General features: G+C 38.1%; 1 protein-coding gene across 1 annotated transcript; it reads right to left on the bottom strand.

The window, feature by feature from the left end:
- Positions 1 to 4,395: 4,395 nt before the first annotated feature.
- On the bottom strand, positions 4,396 to 9,456 carry LOC149844583 (NAC domain-containing protein 19-like). The gene is made up of 3 exons (XM_089985482.1): positions 9,282 to 9,456; positions 8,917 to 9,200; positions 4,396 to 4,554 (listed from the first exon to the last, which is right to left on the bottom strand). Exons 1-3 carry the CDS (start codon positions 9,454 to 9,456, stop codon positions 4,396 to 4,398), a joined length of 618 nt encoding a protein of 205 aa, XP_089841608.1.
- Between the last annotated feature and the right edge of the window lie 1,149 nt (positions 9,457 to 10,605).

Here is a 10,605-nt window from a genome sequence, read left to right as displayed (position 1 = left end):
TGCGTCACCCCACGGTGACACCGATCCGGCGACAACCCCCCGATCAAAAGACGTCGCCCCACGGCGACGCTTCGCAGTTTCGCCGTCCAATGGCAGAAGACCGGCATTGCCTGCCAGTCCGGCGGCAGCCCTGGCGACATCAGCAAGGATGCCGCCGACCAATGGCTGCCCTTGCCGGCAAAACGCCCCACAGCGAAACCCCGACGAACCCACCCCTCCGGTGACAGGTAAGGGTTAAACAATTTTTTTTTTATTGTTGTCGCCGGTTTTGCAGGTTACTCCGGCGATGGGGTGGGTAATCCGTGGCGCCGGCAAGACCGCCGCTGTCACCTGTAGTTTTCCGGCAAAAGCCCCTTGCCTGATGACTGAAATGGAAAACAGAGAGAAAAGGGGGTTTTTAAACCCCTTTCCACATTTGCCGGTCACATTATCAGGCGAAGACTCCGACGATGATCCCGACGACGACAAAAACCTCCCTGCAGCCCAACGGCCACAGATATAAAACGATTATTTTTTTTTATGAGGTTTGCCTGAACCGGGAAATTGATGTCGCCCTTTTCGGCGACAGTAGCCGGTGAAGACTGTCGCCCCACGACGACAATCTGCCTGAAACCCAATTATGTAGCAAACTGTTTGCAACTGCCAGTGACATGTTGTAGCAGAATTCAGGCAACGAGGCGAAAACGCCGAAAGGGCCTACACGGCCACGTGCAGCAGAAATGCGTGGCAGTGGGCCCATAACCCAATGTTGGGGTTTCCCTGTAAAATCAACATGGACAGGGAGCGCACCTGAATTCGCCATTGTTCGTGTAGGAAATTTGGCGTTCTCCTTAGCCGGTCGACGCCCACAATGAGCCCAGGCCTTAGGTCGACGGTGAGCAGGACCCTTTCCGCTAAGTCTGAATGCGGAATAGAATTGGGGATAGGATAATGGCTATGAATACTCATCATCTTCGTAGTTCCTAACCCCTTATTTGTAATGGGAGATTAGGCAGTTACGTGAATGTGGTCTCTCCACATTCACGTAACTCCCACCCACTATCTCCATTACTTGGCCACTTACGTGACCCACTAGAAGGTGTCAAACCGGGTCAGATTGTGGGTTGGACCCGTAACCCAAAATGTCCAACGCTTACAAAGTGGAAATATCGTTTATGAGGAATCCCCAATATGGAAGGCGCATGCTTTTGCTTCTGAAATGAACTTAATTAGTCAGGAATCCTGATTCCTAATATGAGAAATCCCACTTCTTTGTATTCAAGAAACATGATCATATATCTTTTTAGGCAGAGAAAGCTGGGGTTAGGAAGATCCCTACCAATTATACAACCATATACCATTGGGATTCGAACGTCTCAACACAATGTGACGCGCAGCGGAAGCCCCCTTGGTTCAAGAAACATGATTATTCTGATTAATGAAGTGGGAATTCTTAAAGTAATCATTTTGTGTTTTTTTTTGCCAAAAACGTGCTATTAATGTCATATGCTGTTTATTTTAAGCTTCTTAATACTCAATCAACATCAAATATGTTTAACTAGTGCACAAAGTTTTCTTCAAATCTTTATTACCTTGATATACAAAGTAAACTTATTTTAAAAAATACTGCACTCTCAATTAAACTTTTTAAATGTTGTACTCTTATTTTCATACTGTTCTTCGAAATAAAGTGACTAGGGCACTTTAAAATAACAAACTTATATATTATAATATCGGTAGATTAAATAGTTGCCTTTCTTCCTATCTTTCTTGCTTCTCCATAATTTTGCATTTCAAATTTCTCTGCTGCGTTCCTCGCGCTTTTCACTTGATTTCTTTTAAAACTTTGGATTTTTTTTTTATGACTGAAACCCTCCCCAAGAACCGGGTCACTTAATGGGGCCCACTTTCGGAGAGATAAACCCCGGGTGAGGTCATCGACACCCAAGCACCAGTTAAAGGCACCCACACACCCAGTGGGAGTTGAATCTGGGATGAAAGGGTCAGCATCTTCCACCTCAAGCCCGCTGCCACTCGGGCGACAAGGGTAGGTGTTGCTGCTCAAGTAACATTCTTGTATCGATTCTCGCTTTCACTTTCCGCTCGGGCAACTATGGCCATCACCACTGCAACATAGCTTTCTGTTTAGCTGTGGCCTAATTGGTGCTGGGAAAGTGGACCCCTAGAATTTTCTTTAGGTGGCCTGATAGCGAGTTGATTGGATTGAAGCGTATGGTATTCATGGGTCCATGCACACATGATTCTCATACCTCATGTAATCAGAGGCAAGCGTTGCTGTGCAGTATACAGACAAAATGAACCGTCACTCACCTGGTGGTGGCACAGACAAAATGATCTTTTCAAAAAAAAAACAATCTATGTCACAGGGACACGCCATTTTCCCTGTGTCTCTGTGACACGAGCAGACATGCTGATGCGTACCATATTATTTTAATATTTTGATTTTTTTTATTGTATTTTAATTTTATTTCATTAGAAAGTCATTTTAATGTGAAAATATTCAAAAATAGTTTTAAAAAAAATTTAAACATAACGTGTCGAGCTGCGTGTCCCATTTCGACAAAAAAATCGTATCTTGAAGCTGATTCCGAATCCTGCGTTCTGGAGTCGAGGAATCATCGTGGCATAGAAATCTCTCTCTCTCTCAATCAAGTTTTTAGTTCACTAGTTCTAGACTATTCAGAAACTGACAGAACATGTACAGTGCATAGGGGTGGCAATCGGGTCGGGTTGGCGGGTCGGGTTGGCGGGTTGGCCTGTCAGCATACCTCAACCCGAACCCGACCCGTTTATTAAACGGGTCGGCTGTGGCAAACACGAACCCGACCCGTTTAATAAACGGGTAACCCGACACAACCCGCCAACCCATTTAATAAATGGGTTGGGTCGGGTAAACGGGTTTTCAGGTTCGCGGGTCAGGTTGGTGGGTCGGGTTGGCGGGTTGACGGGTCGGGCAGACGGGTTGGCGGGTCGGGTTGACCCACCCGCCTAACCCGTTTATTAAACGGGTCAGCCGGGTTGGCGGGTTGGCATACCCCAACCCGAACCCGACCTGTTTAATAAACGGTTTACACGGGTCGACCCGTTTATTAAACGGGTTGGCTTAAGCCCAACCCGAACCCGCCTAAGAGGCGGGTTGGCGGGTTGGGTTGGCGGGTCGTGTCAGAAATTGCCACCCCTAACAGTGCATATGCCTAAAAACAGAACATTTTATGAGCAAGGGGATACCGACTGATCATAGTAACAAATCTCGGTTTCACAAGGGATAATTTAGAAATATCTGGAAAATTTTGTTTTTCTCATAATAATGTCGGTAAATTTAAGATATGAAAATATATATGAAAATATATAAAAATAGAACCCAAAGCATTGAATCATATAACAAACGGTAATATTGTATTAATAATGGAATAACTTGGTAATAAAATCCTGATAGTTTTAAAATACATGATATTTTTGAAAGTTCTGTAACGCAACAGACATGTGGTGCAAGTGAAAGTTTTGTATAATGTAAGGGCAACACCTACATGTGGAGTCAAGTGTTTTGGTTTGTGTTGAGTTTGGGTATGGGTTTGTGTTTCTGTTGGTTCCTTGCAAAGTTTTGGTTTGGTTTTTGTTGTTCGGGTCCTTACATTTATTTATTTATAATGTGGGTATGGGTGGCTGTTTCTGTTGGGTATGACAGTTTGGGTGCTGGGTGTGATGTGGTTCGAGTCATTACAAACTTTTTGTAATCTGAGAGACAATGGGTGGGTGTAGATATCTGCAACTCACCCACAAGGACGGTAGAGTGGTGTGAGAGCTATCATTACGCCGTTATCTTGGTTTTCCTTTTCTTGTGGTTTGATTTTCTTTAATGATAACATTCTTTTTGCAGTGACGTTTCTTTTGAGACTTGATATCTTGTTAAAAAGTACAGTTCATTTTTTGGGAAACGTGATATTGTGCATCACACAAGCACCCTCACATCTCTATTTCAACAATTTATCATATTGTAAGAGATACCATTGTTTTAACATCACAAAAGTCAAGCAAAAAAAGGCTAAATTACAGGTGCATACAACAAAACTAGATAAATCAACAGCAAACAACGTGTACATGAACCAACTACTAATGATCCTAAAATAACAACAATTAAGTTTGATTCGCAGACATGGAGGTAGCCTTACTCCATTAGTACTTGCCCAGACAAGTACGAGTATGTCTGCTGAAGCTGCTGCGGTTGTTGAGGGAGAAGGCCATCAATCTCTTGCATGAAAAAGCTGCTACCTTTATCCTCTGCCATACTATATGCTGATAACTCCATACAGAAATCATTTGGGACCTCAAACACAGGGTTGTTAGGGAATTGCTGTTGCTGGTAGCCTGCAATCATCTCTTGGACGGTCCATTGGTCTACCTTGGACTGAGCTTGCCAGTTGTTGCGTTGAGAATGGACGGTAACGTATCATTGAATAAAGATGAGTCGAATTCACCAGCTTCTTTTGAGCATTGACTCACCTTGTGTAAGCTTGTGTGCTTCTTGTAAATTCGGCAAAGAACCCAGTTGTCCCACTGTAGTAAAAACACATTTTATCCCCTCATTAGTCTCCCTATCATAATATGAACATTGATGACAATGATGATGATGACGATAATGCTAATACTAATATTTAGAAATTCTTATTATTTTTTGGAGGAAATTAAAATGAATGTATTAAGATAGGAAAACTTGAGCGCAAATTGCATGTAAATTATTATTATGGCAGTGGTGACTTCTGATCACCCAATGACGCAATAGTTCATTTATTCAGAAATACATGGTCTGTTTCTCTCAAAAATAATAAGAATGCAATGATAATAATGATGAACTTTTTTGATGTCACTAATATCTGAAATTTTTGATACGTTTTTGAAATTAAGACCTCAATCTTGCATTTTGCGTCTGAGTTGGACGGTTTGCAAATAGAAGAGCATGAAAGGAACGATTCAGGAACTGGGCCACGAAAGATGATGTATAAAAGGGGGCACTTTTATTTTTATACAATAACCACACCTTGTATTTCGTAAAAGAATCACACATGAGGACCATTTTATATTAGAGTTTGATAAACCTTCAGTCAATTTCAATATACCAGAAAAGTGATACTATCAAGCATCTACATGTAGTGACATAGGCGCAAATTTAGAAACCTTTATATATATATATATATATATATATATATATATATATATATATATATATATTGGCTACTATTGAAGGTACAAAACTAATGAACTAGAAATCATAGGTGTAAGTTGTATGACTCAATCTAAACACATAAGTGTGTTCAACATGGTTTGTTTGCTAAGGACCAAGACTTGGATCATGGTTTCTCATATAAAAATGTGATAGTTACCAACTTTTGGCATATTGTGGGCCATTGAATTTTGGACCCCTTAAAAAACCTAATTGCTTGTCATAATCACAAAACAAGTTTCTTACTAAACAAACAATGTAGATCACATCTGTAACACTTGATCTATAAAAAATTAGATTTTTTTGAAGAAAAAAATGATTTCTACTTATTAGTTTCTTACCTTTATTAGTAGCCAATATTTACCATATATATATGAGTCATTAGAATATGAGAACTAGAAATATGAGCATTTCCAACAATTTTATTGCAAATCCAACCATGTGGATGTGCTTGGCATGGTGAATTTGCTAGGAATCAATCATTGAATCTTGTATTTTTGATAAAAAAATGTGATTTTTGAATGCTTGAATTAATATTTATGTAGATTAGGAGCCATTGATTTTAAAGCCTTAAAAAAATCTCAATTATGCATCAAAATCAGATGATTCAAGGGCAGGTTCTTATAAAACCAAGCATAGAGTTCATATCTGTATGGTCAGATTCAATAGAAAAGAATAAAAAATTCATGAAAATCATGGTTCACACATTAGTTCTCATATTCTAGTGACTATATATATTTTGACCCTAATGATGTGTTTGGCTTGCTAGGAAATAATACTTGGATCATGTTTTTCTTGATAAAAAACATGATTCTTTAACCATTGAGTATTTATAAAAATTGTAGACTATCATTTTTTAAATCTTATAAAAACCATCTTGCATGTCGGAATTGAATAATCCAAGAGTCGATTCCTATAAAATCAAGCATGTAGTTCACAAATGTATCGTCAGATTAAAAAACAATAGGAAAAACTCTTTAAAATACTAGTAAGCTAAGTGCATTACGTCAGACACACACGCGTGATCAACGACGTGTGTGTGTTTAATACCTTTAGTGGCAGTCCAAGACCATTGCTAAAGATAAAAAAATAAGAAAACACACACCAAACGTATTCGATGTGTTTGACGATTGGGCGTTCAGTGATACACCCAACGACGATTGGGCATTCCATTCTGAGACATAGGTGGGATTTTATAATGTTTGAAAAATCAATGGTCCAAAATATTTGTAAATTTAGGAGGCTCCAAATATAAATTTTTTGATAAAAAACACATTATCATGGTGTCAATTTCTAGTAAATTGATCATGCATTTTGGACACATCTATAGGGTTAAAATCTTATTTAGCATGTTTGCATCTCTCTCTTTATATGTATGTATGTTTAAGCAAGTTAAATGGGTTTTTAAGCTTTTTCATGCATTTTGCGATTATGACCCCATAAATGTGTTTTGCATAGTGAATTTACTTGGAACTGATACTCGGGTCATGTTTTCATTGGAAAAAATGATATTTGGATCCTTAAAAATTTACAAAGATTTTAGGCTATTGATTTTTCAAACCATATAAAAACCCACCCATGTTTCAGAATTGAACACTCCAAGAGTTGATCCCATCAAACACATAGATAACATTTATATAATCAGAATTTAAAAGTAAAACAAAAAACTCATTTAGCATGTTTTATTCAACATATTTGTATTGTGTGTATATATATATCAAACAAGGTGATCCATGTGTCATGTACAAAACAAATAATTGATGAATACATAAATTACCTTTTCTCTCAATATATATATGGGAAACTAAAATATGTAAACTAGTAAAATATATAAACTGGTATGAACAAAGATTTTCATAGGTTATTGCATAAATCTAACCCTGTAGATGCATTCAGAGTGGTCAATTTGTTTTTAATCGACTATTGGATCATCATAATTGGATCAAGAAAAGTAATTTTTTATGCTTGCATATTTACGAAAGTTCTGAGATGTTGGTTTTCAAGCCTTAAAAGATTCCTCTTATACATCATAATCGGATGATCCAAGAGTCTGTTTCTATAAAACCATGCATCTAGATCACATCCGTATGGTGAAATTAAAAAAATAAAATAAAAAAAGCCTATGAAAATCTTGGTGCATACTAGTTTACATATTTTAGTTACCCATATATATATATATAGTCACCAAAATATATTTATTGAAAACATGTTTATCAGAGAGTGAACTTGGCATCTCCGATGCTTTTTCGACGAATCCGATCTTGAAAATGTGTTTGATACGATCTGTTTGATAGAAATCAACTATCAAATCCTGTATTTTTTATGAAAAAATATGATTTTGGATGCTCAAATATTTACAAAAATTCTAAGTTGCCAATTTTCAATTCATAAAAAATCTTGCTTAGGTGTTATAATTGGCTGATTCAAGAACTGGTCTCCATAAAACAGAACATGTAGATCACATCCATACAATGAGATTTAAGAAAATAAAAAAAAAACCCATGAAAATCTTAGTTTATAAAGAACCAATATATATATATATATATATATATATATATATATATATATATATATATAATGTCTCTCATTTTTTAAGTACTTCAGGTCTAACCCTACTAATAAGATCTATGTGGTTTGTTTAGTTGAATGCCGCTTTTGGTTGATAAGGTTGCAATACGAGTTCAAAAATCAACTATTCACAATGCACCAAAATTTAGTGACATTAGAAAAATACAATACATTGCATCATTCATTTCAATTAGAGCATACTAAACACGTCTATGAGGTCAGATCAAGATTGCGAGGCTAAGAAGCAGAAAAGAATCAACATATTTTAAAATTTATAAGAAGCAAAAAGCAAGGAATCAATTTAGAAGTGAAGTAGCAACAAAAAGATAAGTAACGAGATCAAATGAGAACCGAAATACTAATCTAAAGGGGAGGTGATAAAAACTAAAATAAAAAATGACTTCTTAAATTTTAAGATTTTATAGTGTAATAAGTAAATTCTTTTCAAAATCTGAAAATGATGGTTACTAATTTACAGAAAATACATGAGAAGTGAGTGAGAAGCATTATAGGAGGCACATGAAAATTGTGAAAAAATCGTTAGAGAAGTGCATAGGAAGCATATAGAGAAGAAGGGAAGAAACATGTAGAAAGCATAGAAAAAATGTATAAGAATCAAGATTATCATCACGTTCCTAAAGCAAGGAGTGAAACACTTCTGAATCATGCTTCCCAGCTATTTATGAAGCTTGGGGCAGCTTTGGATAAGATTGAGTCAAAATAGCTTGCTCCTGCACTAAATTCTTCACAAAATCTAAAAATGATGATTACTAATTTAAAGAAAATACATAAAAAATGAGTAAGAAGCATGAAAGGACATAAAAAGAAGCATAAGAGAATCACATGGGAAGCATATATGAAAAAGGGAAAGAACATGTGTAAAACAGAGAAAAAAATGTAGAAGAATCAAGATTCTCATCGAGTTTCTAAAACGAACAGTGACACAGGTTTGACTTGAAAGATATGAAGCTCCGAGTAACTTTTAGTAAGATCTAGTCAAAATAGCTTGCACTTGCACGTAGTATGTACAGTCATATTGCACGAGCACTCATGTAGAATGATTTTAAAAATCATATGATAATGCAAAGTGAAAACAAGCAGTAAAGAAGCTTTTAGGATGGGTCACGCACGCGAGTACTTTCTTTCTTGTGGGTCAGGCTGCACTTATCAACGAGAAGCAACCTGTACTCATGCATGATCCAGTTGGTCTTAGTGCCGCCAGGTGCCTTCCCTATGTAGAAGACGAGCGACTTCTTGATGCCGATTCTCTGGCCATTTACCACAATTGTCCTGTCGGTGCCGGTCGCCTTCCAATAGCCGGAACCGGCACATCTGTTTGGCCGTGAGCCATTGGGGTACTTGCGGTCCCTTGGGCTAAAGAAGTACCACTCTTTGTCACCGAACAAGGTCTTATCTGCTTCAAAAAATCCATGATGGATCAATCAGAGAGAGAGAGAGAGAGAGAGAGAGAGAGAGAGAGAGATCCTAATCCTACCAGATAGATCCCATGGATCGTATTTGTATAGGTCAACATCGGCGATGACGTTGAGGAAGAATGCAATGCCTGCACTTTTGGGTCGGAGGTACTGCACCAGCAGCTCCTCATCCGTTGGATGGAATCGAAACCCCGGTGGCAGATACATCTGATTGTCCACTTCTCTCATGCCCATGCCCATGCCCATGCCCATGCCCATGCCCGTCTCCATCTCCACACACAAATTCAAAGAGAGAGAGAGAGTTTTAATCCAAACGATCAAGTTATATTTTAGGAAGGGTCGGAGCGCCCAATGCACGATGCTCAAGTTTATATAGAGAGAGATCCTTTGATGAGTGGGCGACTCCCTTTTATGTTGAAATGTTAGGGCCCAAAGATCGTCAAGTCAGAGAGAGAGAGAGAGAGAGATGATCCAAGTGAATGGCCTTGAAGAAAAAAAACATGGTTGAACAGACAACGATGTCAGTGTGCCTGTAGCTTTTATAAGTGGTCCAATTAGGCAGGGTGGTTGGTTTCTTCCCCTGTTTCATCAAAAAAGAGATAACGATGTCAAATTGAGAGAGAGAGAGAGAGAGAGAGAGAGAGAGTGGTTGGTTTCTTCCCCTGTTTCATAAAAAAACAGATAACGATGTCAGAGAGAGAGAGAGAGAGAGAGAGAGTCCAATGATGACTTTTGCGTCTATCCCGAACACTTCTAAGTGAGTCCTGGGTGGACTATATTCTTCCTAATTCAAGTATTCAACCCTTCCTAATTTAAAATAGCATCTTATCTAAGGTTTTTAAGCTCATGCAATCCCAATCACACGCTTGGTGATATACAGAAGCCCCTTTCACCAGATGAGCAGTCACAACTGAGTTTTCTTTTTCTTTTTCTTTTTTGTTTAATTACACGGAGAAACGTAGAGACAGGTAGGAGAGTTGATAACAACGTGCTTAATTTGAGACCAGCACGTGTTTGGCCATGACGATCCTTCCCAGGTGCAACGCTCCAGTTATTGTGCCTGGCAACTACCAAACAGAGAGCGAAATTTCTGTTCAAACTAAGACGTCTTTAAGAGAAGCAAGATGTGGACCTAGCTAGAAGAAGAAGAAGCGATTGAGGAGATTGATAATCAAATAAATAACCTGCATCACTAGGAAGGTTCCTTGTCATAAAAAACATTATTCAATAAAAAATGCAAAAAGGAGACCAGCAAAAAAAAAAAAAAGACTTTCTGTAGTACAGGTCATGTCTCACTAGGATATTATGCTAAATCACTCTGGCTAAGCCTTTGACACAGCAATTATAAACCTAGGCCTGACCCATCATGCCTAAATACAAGAC

This window comes from Nuphar pumila, chromosome 2, assembly GCF_984573655.1.
Source record: "Nuphar pumila chromosome 2, dmNupPumi1.hap1.1, whole genome shotgun sequence".
In the NCBI taxonomy this organism is placed as follows: Eukaryota; Viridiplantae; Streptophyta; class Magnoliopsida; order Nymphaeales; family Nymphaeaceae; genus Nuphar; species Nuphar pumila.
This window is presented reverse-complemented; position numbering and strand designations above follow the sequence as displayed.